Below are 21,363 nucleotides of genomic sequence, written 5' to 3'. Positions count from 1 at the left end.
CATATTAGGGTACCTGAGGTTGGATTAGAAACGTTGTTTGAAATGTTTGGACCAAGTTTACAGGTAACTTTTTACATTCCCTTTGTAGTCATGTTGGGTGAGTTGGAACAGGTGTATTTCTGAATCAAACGTGCCAAATAAACTGACATTTTTGGGGATATAAATGGGACTTTATCGAACAAAATGACCATTTATTGTGTAAATATATTGTCAAAGGTAAGCAATTTATTTTATCGCTAGTTCTGACTTTCGTGATGCATCTGCTTGGTTGGAAAATGATTGTGACGCGCTCCGGTGAGGGTTAATTATCTCCGGTATTGAATATACTATTTTCTGTCTTAAACTTTACCGTTTAATTACACATTAGGGTACCTGAGGATTGATTAGGAACGTTGTTTGATATGTTTGGACCAAGTTTATTGGTAACGTTTGGGATTCATGTTGTATGCATTTTGAACGAGGGGAAACCGGTGGATTATTGAATGAATCACGCCAAATAAACATACTTGTTTTGGATATAAAGAAGGACTTTATCGAACAAAATGACCATTTGTGATGTAACTGGGACCCTTGTGATTGCAACCAGATGAAGATCTTCAGAGGTAAGGGATTTATTTTATCGCTATTTCTGACTTTCGCGATGCATCTGCTTGGTTGGAAAATGTTTTTAATGCTTTTGTATGCGGGGCGCTGTCCTCAGATAATCGCATGGATAATCGCATGGTGTGCTTTCACCGTAAAGCCTTTTTGACATCTGACAATGCGGCTGGATTAACAAGAAGTTAAGCTTTTAAATGATGTATGACACTTGTATTTTCATGAATGTTTAATATTACGATTTCTGTCATTTGAATTTGGCACCCTGCAATTTCACCGGATTTTGTCGAGGTGTGTCGCTTAGAGGAGACTGCATGAATCAGGCCTTCATGGTTGAATAGCTGCAAAGAAACCACTACTAAATGACACCAATAAGAAGAAGAGACTTTCTTGGTACAAGAAACATGAGCAATGGACATTAGACCAGTGGAAATCTGTCCTTTGGTCTGATGAGTGCAAATTTGAGATTTTTGGTTCTTACCGCCGTGTCTTTGTGAGACGCAGAGTCGGTTAACGGATGATCTCTGCATGTGTGGTTCCCACCGTGAAGCATGGAGGAGGAGGTGTGATGGTGTGTGGTTCCCACCGTGAAGCATGGAGGAGGAGGTGTGATGGTGTGTGGTTCCCACCGTGAAGCATGGAGGAGGAGGTGTGATGGTGTGTGGTTCCCACCGTGAAGCATGGAGGAGGAGGCGTGATGGTGTGTGGTTCCCACCATGAAGCGTGGAGGAGGAGGTGTGATGGTGTGTGGTTCCCACCGTGAAGCGTGGAGGAGGAGGTGTGATGGTGTGTGGTTCCCACCGTGAAGCATGGAGGAGGAGGCGTGATGGTGTGTGGTTCCCACCATGAAGCGTGGAGGAGGAGCTGTGATGGTGTGTGGTTCCCACCGTGAAGCGTGGAGAAGGAGGTGTGATGGTGTGTGGTTCCCACCGTGAAGCGTGGAGGAGGAGGTGTGATGGTGTGTGGTTCCCACTGTGAAGCGTGGAGGAGGTGTGATGGTGTGTGGTTCCCACCGTGAAGCATGGAGGAGGAGGTGTGATGGTGTGTGGTTCCCACCGTGAAGCATGGAGGAGGAGGTGTGATGGTGTGTGGTTCCCACCGTGAAGCGTGGAGGAGGAGGTGTGATGGTGTGTGGTTCCCACCGTGAAGCGTGGAGGAGGAGGTGTGATGGTGTGTGGTTCCCACCGTGAAGCATGGAGGAGGAGGTGTGATGGTGTGTGGTTCCCACCATGAAGCATGGAGGAGGAGGTGTGATGTTGTGGGGGTATTTTGCTGGACACTGTCTGTGATTTATTTAGAATTCAAGGCACACTTAACCAGCATGGCTACCACAGCATTCTGCAGCGATACACCACCCCATCTGGTTTGGGCTTAGTGGGACTATCATTTGTTTTTCAACAGCACAATGACCCAAGACACACCTCCAGGCTGTGTAAGGGCTATTTGACCAAGGAGAATAATGGAGTGCTGCATCAGATGACCTGGCAGCCACAATCACTCGACCTCCATCCAATTGAGATTATTTTGGGTTGAGCTGGACCGCAGAGTGAAGTAAAAGCAGCCAACAAGTGCTCAGCATACAGTATGTGGGAACTCCTTCAAGACTGTTGGAAAATAATTCCTCATGAAGCTGGATGAGAGAACGGCAGGAGTGTGCAAACGCTGTCATCAAGACAAAGGGTGGCTACTTTGAATAATCTAAAATATTTTGGGATCAAATCTCTCAGATATAGGAGAGAGATTTCAGAACACATTTCCATTTGATATTTCTGGGACTATCTGTTGTTCCTTGTAGTGATTCTGTTAATCAATGCGTTTCTATTGGCTAATAGCAGTAAGGACTATCTGTTATTCAATGCGTTTCTTTTGGCTAATAGCAGTATGGACAAAGATGTTTTTTTTTTTTTCACTTCAAGTGGTCTTAAAATTCTAAATCCAAGAACTAAATTATCCTTGTTATGGCCTTTTTAAAACAATTCCATAAAGCTTAGTAGAACCCCTTAGTAGAACCCCCTTAGTAGAACCCCTTAGTTGAACCCCTTAGCAGAACACCCTTAGTAGAACCCCCTTAGTAGAACCCCTTAGCAGAACACCCTTAGTAGAACTCCTTAGTAGAACCCCTTAGTAGAATCCCTTAGCAGAACACCCTTAGTAGAACTCCTTAGTAGAACCCCTTAGTTGAACGCCTTAGTAGAACCCCCTTAGTAGAACCCCTTAGTAGAAGCCCTTAGTAGAACCCCCTTAGTAGAACCCCTTACTTTAATAAAACATATGTTAATAAGAACAACAACAACACCTGCAAATATTTCTTCACCTCCTCATCAACACCTTCTAATGTCAAATAACAAGCACCCCCCTGCAGGGGCATTGGAGTGCTCATAGTAAAGGGAGAGGACTGAGAAGGATACATCATATAATAAGATAGGATAGAATAGAATAGGATAGAATAGAATGGGACAGTATAGAATAGAATAGAATATAATATGATAGAATAGGGTAGAATAGAATAGGATAGGATAGGATAGAATAGAATAGGACAGGATAGGATAGAATAGAATAGAATAGGACATGATAGGATAGAATAGAATAGAATAGAATAGGATAGAATAGAATGGGACAGGATAGAATAGGACAGGATAGGATAGGATAGAATAGAATAGGATAGAATAGAATAGGACAGGATAGGATAGAATAGAATAGGGTAGAATAGAATAGGACAGAATAGGATAGAATAGAATAGAATAGAATAGGATAGAATAGGGTAGAATAGAATAGGATAGGATAGGATAGAATAGGATAGAATAGAATATAATAGGATAGAAAAGGATAGGATAGGATAGGATAGGATACAATAGAATAGGATAGAATAGCATATAATAGAATAGAGTAGAATAGAATTTGATAGGATATAATAGGATATTGTAGGATAGAATAGAAAATGATAATATAATGGAATATGGATAGAATATATCCGTGCTGTAGCCTACAGCGTCTCAGAGTAAGGCACACAGGACAGATAGGACAGGCTGTCCATGCCTCAGAGTAAGGCACACAGGACAGATAGGACAGGCTGTCCATGCCTCAGAGTAAGGCACACAGGACAGATAGGACAGACTGTCCGTGCCTCAGAGTAAGGCACACAGGACAGATAGGACAGGCTGTCTGTGCCTCAGAGTAAGGCACACGGGACAGATAGGACAGGCTGTCTGCGTCTCAGAGTAAGGCACACAGGACAGACAGCCTGCCTATCTTCTGTATCTATCTAGTGGGAATGTCAGAGGATAATTTTTTGTGTACGTGCACGGCACTCACCGACGCACACTATCTTAGACTTTGAGATAAGAGTGCCTGACTTCATATACCTAGAATAAACTCCAAGCCTACCTCACACCTATTAGTAAACGCAATGTATTTAGTGGAGACTACACACGCTGTAGTAATAGACTAAGAATGTGTAGATCAATCACTTTTGTAGTCTAGCTAATGGAGACATTTAAAAGTGTCCCGTAAGAGACATAGTAGACACATCATTTCGCTACAGCAATACAAACCGCATTTCTCCAGACACGCAGGTCTCGCGTACCGTGCGTGATCCGATAGAGAGAGGACGCGCGTAGAGGGATCGAGGGAAGAAGGAGAGAGGACGAGAGGACACCGAGATCTTTCTACTTGTCTGATGAACGAACCTATTCGAAAAGTATGCGAGGAACCGGCTAGATTTAGACCACTCGTCACTCTACAGTTCGTATGTTGTTGAGGGGAGGGTGGAAAAAAAATAATGATCCTATCCTAGACCTACACCAACGGAAATCTGTATCGCTGCGCTGGCAACTGTGGAAAACAGGACAGCGAGCAAGAGACTGAGATAAACAACATACAACATAGGAAAGCAGCCAACTGCCTAAAACCAAAATAAGCAACTTCTGGGAAGGAACCGGAGGCCAGCGCGGGAAGGACTCATAACAGATCGTTGGAATAGCATCTCGAATAACGGTATGGCGCTGCTGCTGTTGCTGTCTGATACTGTCCGTGTGTGAGAATGCTGTTTTCTGCATAGAAATGTAGCCTATATTTGGGCACCTTACATTCTCCAGTTCGGCCGGTGTGAACACGTATGTTGATGCTAAAAGTAGCTTGTATGTATCTTCTCCTACGATCACACATATGCGTCCCTTGGATATTGGAACTGTTGCGGCTAAACCTCATTGATTTATTATAGGAACTATGCAGCCCACGTTTGCGCAGCGCCTCCATATGACGCCACACATATTTAGTAGGAGTGTTGGCTTGCAAACCGCGGTCTGTGTCTCCTGGCCTGTCTGTGTGTTACAGACACACAGACCAGACCTGTCTGCACTGAATACAATGAATACAACGGCACACTTCTGTCTGTGATGTCTCCCCACGCGATGACGACTTCGGTAAAAGTCGAAACGTGGTTGATTTTGGGTTGCAGAGAAAATAGCACTGAGGAGCTGCAATATTCCCGTGCAGGCCTCTCCGTCAATTGACACGTCACACACACCAGTCTTTCCTCATCTCATGTCTTGTCTGTTATTGTGCTCTCTCTCTCTCTCTCTCTCTCATCGTCATCAGGCAGGTCGGACATTTGTCATGGAGTTCCTAAACGACTCGTTGGTCGGTGGATCAGACCTGGACCTGAGAGCCTTCCACTTCTACAACGACTCTCTGCTTTTCCAGAACAACTTCAGTATTGGCAACAACAACGAGACCTACGCCTTCCTCCCCACCGGCATCAAGATCACCATCGTTGTGGTCTACATGATGGTCTGCGTGGTGGGGCTGGTGGGTAACTGTCTGGTCATGTACGTTATCATCAGGTAAGGGCTCGTGGCGACCTCCTCTCTCTACCTGGTCGGATTGAACAGACCTGCACCTTAGAGACGATTTCACCAGAGAGACTATAGACGCACCTTAGAAATGATTTGCACTGACTACCCATTTTCCATTTAGTCATTAAGCAGACACTCCTATTGAGAGCGACTAAAGCACAGTTACATCCATTATAGTTAGCACCTCAGCATTTCACTGCACCTTGTATACCTGAGGTAAACTGTACTGTAATGTTGAGGAAGCTAACACCTCAGCATTTCACTGCACTTTGTATACCTGCTGTAAACTGGTTATGTGACTACTACAATTGATTTTAATTTTATTGGAGACCTCACCTGTGTTGATTGGTGATGATGCAATAATGCAGCAGAATGTCCATATTGATGAAATGAGGGCGTCTGTCTGTCTGTCTGTCTGTCTGTCTGTCTGTCTGTCTGTCTGTCTGTCTGTCTGTCTGTCTGTCTGTCTGTCTGCATTGTGTATAATGGTAGTCTTTGCTGTTACCGCTTCAGAGTGACTGCTCTGTGGTGATGCTTTCAAACCAACACAAGCTGTTGCCTCCATCCAGCCAATCACCTTCACTCAACATCTATTGTTAGATTAACAGTTGGGTCTCACTCAGACAAACCAAATAACTAAACCAAAACAAATAAAACGGTCAAATGCAACGCTACTTGCTTATGTGTGTGTGTGTGTGTGTGTGTGTGTGTGTGTGTGTGTGTGTGTGTGTGTGTGTGTGTGTGTGTGTGTGTGTGTGTGTGTGTGTGTGTGCCTGTGTGTGTGTGTGTGCCTGTGTGTGTGTGTGCGTGTGTGTGTGTGTGCGTGTGTGTGTGTGTGCGTGTGTGTGTGTGTGTGTGTGTGTGTGTGTGTGTGTGTGTGTGTGTGTGTGTGTGTGTGTGTGTGTGTGTGTGTGTGTGTGCCTGTGTGTGTGTGTGCGTGTGTGTGTGTGTGCGTGTGTGTGTGTGTGTGTGTGTGTGTGTGTGTGGTTTGCCAGTCTCTCTATATGAAAAACAAAATAAATGTAAACCTGTTGCTATTATTTAAAAGTTCCTTGAATCCTTTTGCAGCTGTACTTACCTTACCTTTCAAGTTTTCAAACCTTAGTTTCCACAAAAAGCACATTTTTATTAATATCCTCTGTAGGCTGGAGTAAGGCTCCAATTTCAGACAGAGCAATATATTTTCCCAACCAACCAACCAAAGCTTGTCATCCTCTCTTCACAATGGTTGATATTGCCAGTAGAAAATTGAACAACATAGATGGAAAGATTCTAGAAGACAAGAGCAAAAGATTGGCACATACTTCCCTCAGCCATTTTAATATATTGTATGTGCTGCAGATCTGTGTATCCAAGATCTACAGAAAGAACCAGCTGAGCCCCGAGGACCTGACCTTTAATATTGAATATGTGCGGCAGATCTATACATCCAATATCTACAGAAAGAACCAGCTGAGCCCAGAGGTCCTGGCCTTTAATATTGAATATGTGTTGCAGATCTGTCTATCCAATATCTACAGAAAAAACCAGCTGAGCCCAGAGGTCCTGGCCTTCTTTCTCCGCAGTATTACACAACTCAATCAGATTCATTGTGTGCCTCCTAAATGTCACCCTATTCCTTATGTAAGTCAATAGGGCTCTGGTCAACGTAGTTTACTATTTAGGGAATGTATGACACTTAACTTAGGTTCTGTAGTTACATTGTCACGTTCCTTATAAGGATCAGACCAAGACGCAGCGTGGTATTCGTACATTCTTTTTATTAACTGAATGAACACCGAATAAACCAACTAAATAACAAAACTAACCGTGAAGCTACACAAAATAGTGCTGACAGGCAACTACACATTGACAAGATCCCACACCAGAAAGTGGGAAACAGGGCTGCCTAAATAGGATCCCCAATCAGAGACAACGATAAACAGCTGTCTCTGATTGGGAAACATATCAGGCCAACATAGAAATACAAAAAACCCTAGACCTACAACAACCCTAGACCTACAACAACCCTAGACCTACAACAACCCTAGACCTACAACAACCCTAGACATACAAAAACCCTAGACCTACAACAACCCTAGACCTACAACAACCCTAGACATACAACAACCCTAGACATACAAAAACCCTAGACCTACAACAACCCTAGACCTACAACAACCCTAGACCTACAACAACCCTAGACCTACAACAACCCTAGACATACAAAAACCCTAGACCTACAACAACCCTAGACATACAAAAACCCTAGACCTACAACAACCCTAGACCTACAACAACCCTAGACATACAAAAACCCTAGACCTACAACAACCCTAGACCTACAACAACCCTAGACATACAACAACCCTAGACATACAAAAACCCTAGACCTACAAAAACCCTAGACCTACAACAACCCTAGACCTACAACAACCCTAGACATACAAAAACCCTAGACCTACAACAACCCTAGACCTACAACAACCCTAGACATACAAAAACCCTAGACCTACAACAACCCTAGACATACAAAAACCCTAGACCTACAAAAACCCTAGACCTACAACAACCCTAGACCTACAACAACCCTAGACCTACAACAACCCTAGACCTACAAAACCCCTAGACATACAACCACTAGAGTACCCACCCTAGTCACACCCTGACCTAACCAAAATATATAGAAAACATAGATATCTAAGGTCAGGGCGTGACATACACATGTCACAAGGTGTCGTTTCAACCTCTTAATGTCATATGTTAAACAACGTTGAATATCATTTGACTTTCTGTCTACAATGTTGAACTGTTACAGACCACTGAGTTCCTCCAAGCTCTCAATTCAATTCAATTCAATTCAATTCAATTCATGTCAATTCAATGGGCTTTTTTAGGGAACATATGCTTACAATACCGAAGCAAGCCAAATAATTAATAAACAAAAAATGAAATAAGCAATAAAAAATGAACTTGTAAACATTACACAAAGGAATAAAGACATTTCAAATGTCATATTATGGCTATGTACTGGGTTGTAACAAAATGAAAATAGTTGAGGTACAAAAGGGAAAATAAACATAAATATGTTGTTTTTTTTACAATGGTGTGTGTTCTTCACTGGTTGCCCTTTTCTCGTGGCAACAGGTCACAAATCTTGCTGCTGTGATGGCACACTGTGGTATTTCACCCAGTAGATGTGGGAGTTTATCAAGATTGGATTTGTTTTAGAAGTCTTTGTGGGTCTGTTGTAATCTGAGGTTAATATGTGTCGTAAACATGGTCATACATTTGGCAGGAGGTTAGGAAGTGCCGTTCAGTTTCCTGATTCGTGGGCAGTGAGCACAGAGCCAGTCTTCTCTTAACCTCTACAGGATTGGTGGGTGCCCCTCGGGACTGTTGAGCTAACGTAGGCTAATGTGATTAGCATGAGGTTGTAAGTAACAAGAAAATGTCCCAGGACATAGACATATCTGATATTGGCAGAAAACTTGAATTCTTGTTAATCTAACTGCACTGTCCAATTTACACTAGCTATTACAGTGAAATAATACCATGCTATTGTTTGAGGAGAGTGCACAGTTATGAACTTGAAAAGTTATTAATAAACAAATTATGCACATTTGGGCAGACTTGATACAACATTTTGAACAGAAATGCAATGGTTCATTGGATCAGTAAAGAAAATGCAAAAATTCACAGAAGTTGGAGACTTGTATCTCCCTCACTAACTTCAAGCATCGGCTGTCAGAGCTCTTTTCCATACTGTAAACCTGTCTTACTGCAGACTCAGAGTAAACTCTTTTCCATACTGTAAACCTGTCTTACTGCAGACTGAGTAAACTCTTTTCATACCGTAAACCTGTCTTACTGCAGACTCAGAGTAAACTCTTTTCCATACCGTAAACCTGTCTTACTGCAGACTCAGAGTAAACTCTTTTCCATACCGTAAACCTGTCTTACTGCAGACTCAGAGTAAACTCTTTTCCATACCGTAAACCTGTCTTACTGCAGACTGAGTAAACTCTTTTCCATACCGTAAACCTGTCTTACTGCAGACTGAGTAAACTATTTTCCATACCGTAAACCTGTCTTACTGCAGACTCAGAGTAAACTCTTTTCCATACCGTAAACCTGTCTTACTGCAGACTGAGTAAACTCTTTTCCATACCGTAAACCTGTCTTACTGCAGACTCAGAGTAAACTATTTTCTATTTAGCTGTGTTTGTGTGTACTATGGTGTGTAGTTGTGTTTGTGTGTACTATGGTGTGTAGTTGTGTTTGTGTGTATTATGGTGTGTAGCTGTGTTTGTGTGTATTATGGTGTGTAGCTGTGTTTGTGTGCAGCTGTGTTTGTGTGTAGCTGTGTTTGTGTGTAGCTGTGTTTGTGTGTACTATGGTGTGTAGCTGTGTTTGTGTGTATTATGGTGTGCAGCTGTGTTTGTGTGCAGCTGTGTTTGTGTGTAGCTGTGTTTGTGTGTACTATGGTGTGTAGCTGTGTTTGTGTGTAGCTGTGTTTGTGTGCAGCTGTGTTTGTGTGTATTATGGTGTGTAGCTGTGTTTGTGTGTATTATGGTGTGCAGCTGTGTTTGTGTGTATTATGGTGTGCAGCTGTGTTTGTGTGCAGCTGTGTTTGTGTGCAGCTGTGTTTGTGTGTATTATGGTGTGTAGCTGTGTTTGTGTGTATTATGGTGTGTAGCTGTGTTTGTGTGTATTATGGTGTGTAGCTGTGTTTGTGTGTATTATGGTGTGCAGCTGTGTTTGTGTGTACTATGGTGTGTAGCTGTGTTTGTGTGTATTATGGTGTGTAGCTGTGTTTGTGTGTATTATGGTGTGTAGCTGTGTTTGTGTGTAGCTGTGTTTGTGTGTACTATGGTGTGTAGCTGTGTTTGTGTGTAGCTGTGTTTGTGTGCAGCTGTGTTTGTGTGTAGCTGTGTTTGTGTGTAGCTGTGTTTGTGTGTACTATGGTGTGTAGCTGTGTTTGTCTGTATTATGGTGTGTAGCTGTGTTTGTGTGTAGCTGTATTTGTGTGTAGCTGTGTTTGTGTGTAGCTGTGTTTGTGTGTAGCTGTGTTTGTGTGTAGCTGTGTTTGTGTGCAGCTGTGTTTGTGTGTAGCTGTGTTTGTGTGTAGCTGTGTTTGTGTGTAGCTGTGTTTGTGTGTACTATGGTGTGTAGCTGTGTTTGTCTGTATTATGGTGTGTAGCTGTGTTTGTGTGTACTATGGTGTGTAGCTGTGTTTGTGTGTATTATGGTGTGTAGCTGTGTTTGTGTGTAGCTGTGTTTGTGTGTAGCTGTGTTTGTGTGTAGCTGTGTTTGTGTGTATTATGGTGTTTAGCTGTGTTTGTGTGTATTATGGTGTGTAGCTGTGTTTGTGTGTCCTATGGTGTGCAGCTGTGTTTGTGTGTATTATGGTGTGTAGCTGTGTTTGTGTGTACTATGGTGTGTAGCTGTGTTTGTGTGTATTATGGTGTGTAGCTGTGTTTGTGTGTAGCTGTGTTTGTGTGTAGCTGTGTTTGTGTGCAGCTGTGTTTGTGTGCAGCTGTGTTTGTGTGTATTATGGTGTGTAGCTGTGTTTGTGTGTAGCTGTGTTTGTGTGTATAATGGTGTGTAGCTGTGTTTGTGTGTAGCTGTGTTTGTGTGTAGCTGTGTTTGTGTGCAGCTGTGTTTGTGTGCAGCTGTGTTTGTGTGTAGCTGTGTTTGTGTGTACTATGGTGTGTAGCTGTGTTTGTTGTTAACTATGGTGTGTAGTTGTGTTTGTGTGTACTATGGTGTGTAGCTGTGTTTGTGTGTACTATGGTGTGTAGCTGTGTTTGTGTGTACTATGGTGTGTAGCTGTGTACTATGGTGTGTAGCTGTGTTTGTGTGTACTGTGGTGTGTAGCTGTGTACTATGGTGTGTAGCTGTGTTTGTGTGTACTATGGTGTGTAGCTGTGTACTATGGTGTAGCTGTTTTTGTGTGTACTATGATGTGTAGTTGTGTTTGTGTGTGCTTAGTGTGTAGTTATACTGTTTTTGTGTGCTCTGGTATCATAGTGTAGTAATGCTTGTGAAGTGTGTATAGGGTAGTAGTGTTTGTATAGTGTGTATAGTGTAGTAGTGTTTGTGGTGTGTATAGTGTAGTAGTGATTGTGGTGTGTATAATGTAGTAGTGTTTGTGGTGTGTATAGTGTAGTAGTGTTTGTGTTGTGTATAGTGTAGTAGTGTTTGTGTGGTGTGTACAGTGTAGTAGTGTTTGTATAGTGTGTATAGTGTGGTAGTGTTTGTGTTGTGTATAGTGTAGTAGTGTTTGTATAGTGTGTATAGTGTGTAGTAGTGTTTGTGGTGTGTATAGTGTAGTAGTGTTTGTGTGGTGTGTATAGTGTAGTAGTGTTTGTATAGTGTGTATAGTGTCGTAGTGTTTGTGGTGTGTATAGTGTAGTAGTGTTTGTGTGGTGTGTATAGTGTAGTAGTGTTTGTATAGTGTGTATAGTGTTTGTATAGTGTGTATTGTGTTTGTATAGTGTGTATAGTGTGGTAGTGTTTGTGTGGTGTGTAGGGTTGCACATTTTGGAGAATACTCAGAGGTGGAAACTGGAAATTAACGGGAATATATGGGAATATATGGGAATATATGGGAATTAATGGAAATATACTGGAATAAACGGAAATATATGGGAATTAACGGAAATATATGGGAATATATGGGAATTAACGGAAATATATGCAAATTAATATCAATACCATTTAAATGTAGATGTTTTTTTGCATTGGATATATTTACCATATCATATGGAGACAGAAACATAAAACTTTTACCTTTTAAGTAGACATCATTACAAATTATTAATTAAATCCTTCCAATAGTAAAATAATAAATTATTTAGTAAACAAATTGAACTTTATTAAATCCCATCACATGGGATGATTTCACTGAACAAAAAAAAGAAAGGGAATATTGAATGATCCCCAATGATCCATCGCATCTCCCAGAAACGTTTTCAACATACATCTGTAAAATGATTGCCTAGAAACAAAATCTCTGGTTGTCTTCCTCTCAGGCTTCCATGTCTTCTCCCTGGACCTCCTCAATGTCCACCTCTTTAACATCAAACTCTGAGGCCTCATCTTCACTGTCACTTTCCAACCTTGTTGGGGATGGCTCGTTGTCAGGTTCAAAAAACCAAAGATTTGCCTGGATGGCCACCCATTTTTCAACCCTTGTATTGGTCAGCCTGTTGCGTGCTTTGGTGTGTGTGTTCCCAAACAAGGCCCAGTTGCTCTCTGAGGTGGCTGATGGTGGGATTTGGAGGATGATGGAGGGGAAAGAGCCTCAGATCCACAAAGTCCCTTCCACCAGGTGGCTGATGAGATATGTTGGCACGACTACCATACTGCTTCTCCATCCCAAAGCCCTTGCTTGGAAGTGTACTTCGCCAGACTGCCAAGAACCTTGCCCTCTTCCAGGTCAAGGGGGCGAGACACAGTAGTGATGACACCATAGGCCTTGTTGATCTCTGCACCAGACAGGATGCTCTTGCCAGCGTACTTGGTGTCCAACATGTACGCTGTGGCGTGTTTGGGCTTCAGGCAGATGTCTTCACACTTTTTGATGTATTTCAGAACTGCAGTTTCCTCTGTTTGGAGCAACAGTGAAGTGGGCAGGACAGTACAGATTGCTTCTCTTACATCTGCAAGCAGAGTGAACATCAGACAGGATGGCATTGTCTCCCTCAATCCGTGCAATGGCTACTGCTATAGGTTTCAGGAGTTTCAGGCTGGTTACCACTCTCTCCCAAAATACATAATCCAGGAGTATCCTCTTGATGGGGCTGTCCATATTGGCAAACTGTGATATGGCCAATTCTTAGAGAGATTCCTCCCACTCCAGGAGACTGTCAAACATGATGACAACACCACCCCAACGGGTGTTGCTGGGCAGCTTCAATGTGGTGCTTTTATTCTTCTCACTTCGCTTGGTGAGGTAGATTGCTACTACAACTTGATGACCCTACACATACCTAAACATTTCCTTGGCTCTCTTGTAGAGTTTATCTATTTTTTTCAGTGTGCCATGATGTCCTTGAGGAGCAAATTAAATGCATGAGCAGCACAGCCAATGGGTGTGATGTGAGGGTAGGACTCCTCCACTTTAGACCAAGCAGCCTTCATGTTCGCAGCATTGTCTGTCACCAGTGCAAATACCTTCTGTGGTCCAAGGTCATTGATGACTGCCTTCAGCTCATCTGCAATGTAGAGACCGGTGTGTCTGTTGTCCGTTGTGTCTGTGCTCTTGTAGAATACTGGTTGAGGGGTGAAGATGATGTAGTTAATTATTCCTTGCCCACGAACATTCGACCACCCATCAGAGATGATTGCAATACAGTCTGCTTTCTCAATGATTTGCTTGACCTTCACTTGAACTCTGTTGAACTCTGCATCCAGCAAATGAGTAGATAAAGCATGTCTGGTTGGCGGGGTGAATGCTGGGCGAAGAGCTTTCAGAAAACCCTTCCAATACACATTGCCTGTGAGCATCAGAGGCGAACCAGTTGCATACACAGCTCGAGCAAGACATCAGCATTGCTCTGACTACGTTCCTCCATTCAGTCAAAAAACCGTCTGATTCCAGGAGGTGTCGATGAGGTGTCTGATTCATCATTTTCACCTTGAATAGAAGTAGAGGGACTTTTGTCAGAGGTTGCTTGTTGTGATTTCTGAGGGAACTTTATGCACTTGGCCAGATGATTCTGCATCTTTGTTGCATTCTTCACATATGATTTGGAACAGTATTTGCAAATGTACACAGCTTTTCCTTCTACATTAGCTGCAGTGAAATGTCTCCACACATCAAATCAAATCAAATCAAATGTATTTATATAGCCCTTCGTACATCAGCTGATATCTCAAAGTGCTGTACAGAAACCCAGCCTAAAACCCCAAACAGCAAGCAATGCAGGTGTAGAATCACGGTGGCTAGGAAAAACTCCCTAGAAAGGCCAAAACCTAGGAAGAAACCTAGAGAGGAACCAGGCTATGAGGGGTGGCCAGTCCTCTTCTGGCTGTGCCGGGTGGAGATTATAACAGAACATGGCCAAGATGTTCAAATGTTCATAAATGACCAGCATGGTCAAATAATAATAATCACAGTAGTTGTCGAGGGTGCAGCAAGTCAGCACCTCAGGAGTAAATCTCAGTTGGCTTTTCACAGCCGATCATTAAGAGTATCTCTACCGCTCCTGCTGTCTCTAGAGAGTTGAAAACAGCAGTTCTGGGACATGTAGCACGTCCGGTGAACAGGTCATGATTACATAGCCGCAGGCAGAACAGTTGAAACTGGAGCAGCAGCATGGCCAGGTGGACTGGGGACAGCAAGGAGTCATCATGCCAGGTAGTCCTGAGGCATGGTCCTAGGGCTCAGGTCCTCCGAGAGAAAGGGAGAAAGAGAGAATTAGAGAGAGCACACTTAAATTCACACAGGACACCGGATAGGACACCGGATGGATGAGTCTTCAGTAAAGACTTAAAGGTTGAGACCGAGTCTGCGTCTCTCACATGGGTAGGCAGACCGTTCCATAAAAATAGAGCTCTATAGGAGAAAGCCCTGCCTCCAGCTGTTTGCTTAGAAATTCTAGGGACAATTAGGAGGCCTGCGTCTTGTGACCGTAGCGTACGTGTAGGTATGTACGGTAGGACCAAATCAGAGAGATATGTAGTAGCAAGCCCATGTAATGCTTTGTAGGATAGCAGTAAAACCTTGAAATCAGCCATTGACTTAACAGGAAGCGAGTGTAGGGAGGCTAGCACTGGAGTAAAATGATCACATTGTTTGGTTCTAGTCAGGATTCTAGCAGCCGTGTTTTGCACTAACTGAAGTTTATTTAGTGCTTTATCCGGGTAGCCGGCAAGTAGAGCATTGCAGTAGTCTAACCTAGAAGTGACAAAAGCATGGATACATTTTTCTGCATTATTTTTTGACAGAAAGTTTCTGATTTTTGCAATGTTACGTAGATGGAAAAAAGCTGTCCTTGATATGGTCTTGATATGTTCGTCAAAAGAGAGATCAGGGTCCAGAGTAACGCCGAGGTCCTTCACAGTTTTATTTGAGACCACTGTACAACCATCAAGATTAATTGTCAGATTCAACAGAAGATCTCTGTTTTAAACACACTTTGCTGTAGGCTACTATTTACTAGTTAACAAAAAATGATGTATCGTATAAAATATATTCACCCCACCCAGTACTGTAATCAAAACTTACCAGGAAGCACGTAGTCCTTGGCTCAGACAGTGTAGTAGTGTGGGCTCAATAGCATCTCATTAGTGTGCAAGATCTTGAGAATCAGCTGTACATGTGATGGAAGAATGCACTGTGCATGCAGAGGGTTGAAATTCCATTGAATTGGGGATAGTTTAACCAAAATATGCCACAGGACCTAGAATTGCCTAAGCGATTAATTTAAGCAAAATTCCCCAAATTCCCGGGCTTACAATTGAAAATGTCCGGAAAAATTCTGCCCCTTTGCAACCCTGGTGGTGTGTATAGTGTAGTTGTGTTTGTGTGGTGTGTAGTTGTGTTTGTGTGGTGTGTAGTAGTGTTTGTGTGGTGTGTAGTAGTGTAGTATTGCTTGTGTGGTGTGTATAGTGTAGTAGTGTGTACTATGGTGTGTATAGTGGAGTAGTGTGTACTATGGTGCGTATAGTGTAGTAGTGTGTACTATGGTGTGTATAGTGTAGTCGTGTGTACTACGGTGTGTATAGTGGAGTAGTGTGTACTATGGTGTGTATAGTGTACTCGTGTGTACTACAGTGTCTATTGTGTAGTAGTGTGTACTATGGTGTGTATAGTGTAGTAGTGTGTACGACAGTGTGTATTGTGTAGTAGTGTGTACTACAGTGTCTATTGTGTAGTAGTGTGTACTATGGTGTGTATAGTGTAGTAGTGTGTACTATGGTGTGTTTAGTCATATTTGTGTGGTGTGTAGTAGTGTAGTAGTGTGTACTATGATATGTAGTAGTGTGGTAGTGTTTGTGGTGTGTATAGTGTAGTAGTGTTTGTGTGGTGTGTATAGTGTAGTAGTGTTTGTATAGTGTGTATAGTGTAGTAGTGTCTGTGTGGTGTCTATAGTGTAGTAGTGTTTGTGTGGTGTGTATAGTGTAGTAGTGTTTGTATAGTGTGTATAGTGTAGTAGTGTCTGTGTGGTGTCTATAGTGTAGTAGTGTTTGTATAGTGTGTATAGTGTTAGTTTTTGTACAGTGTGTAGTCGTGTTTTTATAGTGTGTAGTAGTGTTTGTATGGTGTGTATAAAGTGTATAGTGTTAGTGTTTGTGTGGTGTGTATAGTGTTAGTGTTTGTGTGGTGTGTAATAGTGTGTGTTTGGTGTGTAGTAGTGTTGTATGGTGTTTAGGAGTGTGATATTGTTTGTGTGGTGTGTATTGTGTAGTAGTGTTTGTGTGGTGTGTATTGTGTAGTCGTGTTTGTGTGGTGTGTATTGTGTAGTAGTGTTTGTGTGGTGTGTATAGTGTAGTAATGTTTGTGTGGTGTGTAATAATGTAGTAGTTTGTGTGTGGTGTGTAGTAGTGTGTTATATGGTGCCTATAGTGTAGTAGTGTTTGTATGGTGTTTATAGTGTAGTAGTATTTGTGTGGTGTTTATAGTGTAGTAGTGTGTTGTATGGTGTCTATAGTGTAGTAGTGTTTGTGTGGTGTGTATAGTGTAGTAGTGTTTGTGTGGTGTGTATACTGTAGTAGTGTGTACTGTGGTGTGTATACTGTAGTAGTGTGTACTGTGGTGTCTAATAGTGTAGTTTTGTGTGCTATGGTGTGAAAAATATGTCTGATATTTAAATTATGTACAACGTTTTAACAAGATTCTGAGAGCTCTGCTGTCAAATAATCATTCAGGAAGGGGCCGTGGTGTTGGTAGGGAGGTCAGGGCGGCGAGGAGGGAGGGATGGGGAGGGAAGGAGTGAGGGGGGAGAGAGGGAGGGGGGAGGGAGGGGGGATTTAGCCAATTAACCAAGATTCGGAGAGCTCTGCTGTCGAAGAAACATTCAGGAAGGGGTGAGGTGTGGGTAGGGAGGTCAGGGCGGTGAAAAGGGAGGGAGGGGGAGGTCAGGGCGGCGAGCAGGGAGGGGGGATGGAGCCAATTAACCAAGTTTCTGAGAGCTCTGCCCTGGATGAATGGTTCAGGAGGGGTGGGATGTTGGTAGGGTGGTCAGGGCGAGGAGGGAGAGTGGTGGTGGTGTGGGGGGGGGGGGGGGGTGGAGGAAGTTCTTGGAAAACGTCATTGATTTCTGCTGATAGGCACAATGGGCTCTGTTTGTGGCTGCCATTAATAAACCAGCACCATCGTCAAATCACTTGTTTTTGAGCTGTTAAAGACGGCGCTCTTCCATTTGCAAACCCTAGCGCCAGAATTGGTCATTTACCTGTCTTATATGGTCTCTGCAAAGTTTTGTATCGCATGAACATCATTTTCTGACTCAAATGAGATTTCCTCAAAGTCCAAAAGATTTGAAATAGAAGTTTCGTGACTTTGTAACTTTCAAGTTTGCATGAATGTGAAACTATGTACATTGGTCAGTTCAAAAGTGCTTTTCAACTCTGTAATGGACGTAAATGTATTTCCTTTCACAAGGCATTTACGGTTACTATGCCTTTAGTTGTCCATGTTTTATTTGTATTTTTTTATTTATTTCATTTTACCTTTATTTAACCAGGTAGGCTAGTTGAGAACACCTTTATTTAACCAGGTAGGCTAGTTGAGAACACCTTTATTTAACCAGGTAGGCTAGTTGAGAACACCTTTATTTAACCAGGTAGACTAGTTGAGAACACCTTTATTTAACCAGGTAGGCTAGTTGAGAACACCTTTATTTAACCAGGTAGGCTAGTTGAGAACACCTTTATTTAACCAGGTAGGCTAGTTGAGAACACCTTTATTTAACCAGGTAGGCTAGTTGAGAACACCTTTATTTAACCAGGTGGGCTAGTTGAGAACACCTTTATTTAACCAGGTAGGCTAGTTGAGAACACCTTTATTTAACCAGGTAGGCTAGTTGAGAACACCTTTATTTAACCAGGTAGGCTAGTTGAGAACACCTTTATTTAACCAGGTAGGCTAGTTGAGAACACCTTTATTTAACCAGGTAGGCTAGTTGAGAACACCTTTATTTAACCAGGTAGGCTAGTTGAGAACACCTTTATTTAACCAGGTAGGCTAGTTGAGAACACCTTTATTTAACCAGGTAGGCTAGTTGAGAACACCTTTATTTAACCAGGTAGGCCAGTTGAGAACACCTTTATTTAACCAGGTAGGCCAGTTGAGAACACCTTTATTTAACCAGGTAGGCTAGTTGAGAACACCTTTATTTAACCAGGTAGGCTAGTTGAGAACACCTTTATTTAACCAGGTAGGCTAGTTGAGAACACCTTTATTTAACCAGGTAGGCTAGTTGAGAACACCTTTATTTAACCAGGTAGGCTAGTTGAGAACACCTTTATTTAACCAGGTAGGCTAGTTGAGAACACCTTTATTTAACCAGGTAGGCCAGTTGAGAACACCTTTATTTAACCAGGTAGGCTAGTTGAGAACACCTTTATTTAACCAGGTAGGCCAGTTGAGAACACCTTTATTTAACCAGGTAGGCCAGTTGAGAACAAGTTCTCATTTACAACTGCGACCTGGCCAAGATAAAGCAAAGCATTGTGACAAAAAACAACAACACAGAGTTACACATAAACAAACGTACAGTGAATAACACAATAGAAAAATCAATGTACAGGTGCAGTGATCGGTGAGCTGCTCTGACAGCTGATGCTTAAAGTTAGAGAGGGAGATATAAGACTCCAGCTTCAGAGATTTTTTGCAAGCGTCGTTCCAGTCATTGGCAGCAGAGAACTGGAAGGAAAGGTGGCCAAAGGAAGTGTTGGCTTTGGGGATGACCAGTGCAATCTACATGCTGGACCGCGTGCTACGGGTGGGTGTTGCTATGGTGACTAGTGAGCTGAGATAAGGCAGGGCTTTACCTAGCAAAGACTTATAGTTGACCTGGAGCCAGATGGTTTGGTGACAAATATGTAGCGAGGGCCAGACAACGAGAGCATACAGGTTACAGTGGTGGGTAGTATATGGGGCTTTGGTGATTTAAATCAAAATAAACATGTTGGATGAATGAGTCTCTTGTGAGATTGCAAATGTAGACTTCATTACCATATTGCACTTACACACTACAGTACCTCTCAAAGTGAAGGAGGCTTTGTTGCGAAATTGGAAGCCAATTTTAGATTTCATTTTGGATTGGAGATGCTTAATGTGAGTCTGGAAGGTGTGTTTACAGTCTAACCAGACACCTAGGTATTTGTAGTTGTCCACATATGCTAGGTCAGAAACGTCCAGAGTAGTGATGCTAGTCGGGCGGGAGGGTGCGGACAGAAATCGGTTGAAGAGCATGCACTTAGTTTTACTAGCATTTAGAAGCAGTTGGAGGTCAAGGAAGGAGACTTGTATGGCGTTGAAGCTCGTTTGGAGGTTAGTTAACACAGTGTCCAAAGAAGGGCCAGAAGTATACAGAATGGTGTCGTCTGCGTAGAGGTGGATCAGAGAATCACACGCAGCAAGAGCGACATCATTGATATATACAGAGAAAAGAGTCGGCCCGAGAATTGAACCCTGTGGCACCCCCATAGAGACTGCCAGAGGTCCGGACAACAGGCACTCCGATTTGACACACTGAACTTTATCTGAGAAGTAGTTGGTGAACCAGTTGAGGCAGTCATTTGAGAAGCCAAGGCTTTTTAATCTGCCGATAAGAATACGGTGATTGACATCGAAAGCCTTGGCCAGGTCAATGAAGACAGCTGCACAGTACTGTCTTGTTGATGGCGGTTCTAACATTGTTTAGGACCTTGAGCATGGCTGAGATGCACCCGTGACCAGCTCGGAAACCAGATTGCATAGTGGAGAATGTACGGAGGTATTCAAAGTGGTTGGTGATCTGTTTATTAACTTCAAAGATCGAAGATTTTAGAAAGACATTGCAGGATGGATATAGGTCTGTAACAGTTTGGGTCTAGAGTGTCATGACGTTGGCCTGGGGGTAGGTTTATGACAGTCATAAATACCTCTTCCCCCCTTGTTCCTCTCTCTACCCTACTGATGTGAAATTTGAAAACCCCTTTGGTTAACATAGAGATTCTGGGAACATCAGCAGGTGGGGGGAAATTAACTATATTCTGGTAATCCGACCAATTGAACAGATGCGGTGGTACTTAATGAATATGACGTCAGTTCGGTTGTCATCTGAGACATTCTCATCAATGATAATATGACATAAACTCTACAGTGGAAAGTCTACACATCAGAGTTATCGGATTCACGTGAAATTGTTGTTCAATTTAAATGTTTGAATATAAAATTATTGGTGAAGAGATGAAATGCGACATTTTGTTACGTTACAGCCTTATTCTAAAATGGCTTAAATTAATGTTTTTCCCCTCTTTAATCTACACACAATACCTCATAATGATGAAGCAAAAACAGTTTTTTAGAAATGTTGGCAGATTGATAAAAAAAAAAAAAGATATCACATTTACATAAGTATTTATACAAGTATATAAATGGTCATCATGAACTATTTACATTGACACCCCCCTTTAATTTTACCCCGCTGTTTATTACACACACCTGTATAAATGACCTAGACTAACCTGTACCCACATATCTATTACACCTGTACAAATGACCTAACCTGTACCCACATGTCTATTACACCTGTATAAATGACCTAACCTGTACCCACATGTCTATTACACCTGTATAAATGACCTAGACTAACCTGTACCCACATATCTATTACACCTGTATAAATGACCTAGACTAACCTGTACCCACATGTCTATTACACCTGTACAAATGACCTAGACTAACCTGTACCCACATATCTATTACACCTGT

The 21,363-nt window shown here is 42.4% G+C and overlaps 1 protein-coding gene across 1 annotated transcript in view; it reads left to right on the top strand.

Annotated features, from left to right (window-relative positions):
• Window positions 1–3,915: 3,915 nt before the first annotated feature.
• Window positions 3,916–21,363, top strand: part of oprl1 (opiate receptor-like 1) — a 72,674-nt gene continuing 55,226 nt past the window's right edge. The window contains exons 1-2 of the mRNA XM_036947816.2: window positions 3,916–4,590; window positions 5,194–5,438. Coding sequence (XP_036803711.2) covers window positions 5,212–5,438 — 227 coding nt within the window. The 5' untranslated portion in view covers window positions 3,916–4,590; window positions 5,194–5,211. The remainder of the gene's footprint in view (window positions 4,591–5,193; window positions 5,439–21,363) is intronic.

Source organism: Oncorhynchus mykiss, chromosome 16, assembly GCF_057628025.1.
Source record: "Oncorhynchus mykiss isolate SJ-2025 chromosome 16, ASM5762802v1, whole genome shotgun sequence".
In the NCBI taxonomy this organism is placed as follows: Eukaryota; Metazoa; Chordata; class Actinopteri; order Salmoniformes; family Salmonidae; genus Oncorhynchus; species Oncorhynchus mykiss.
The sequence above is the reverse complement of the archived record's forward strand: the minus strand, read 5'-3'. Positions and strand labels throughout refer to the sequence as shown.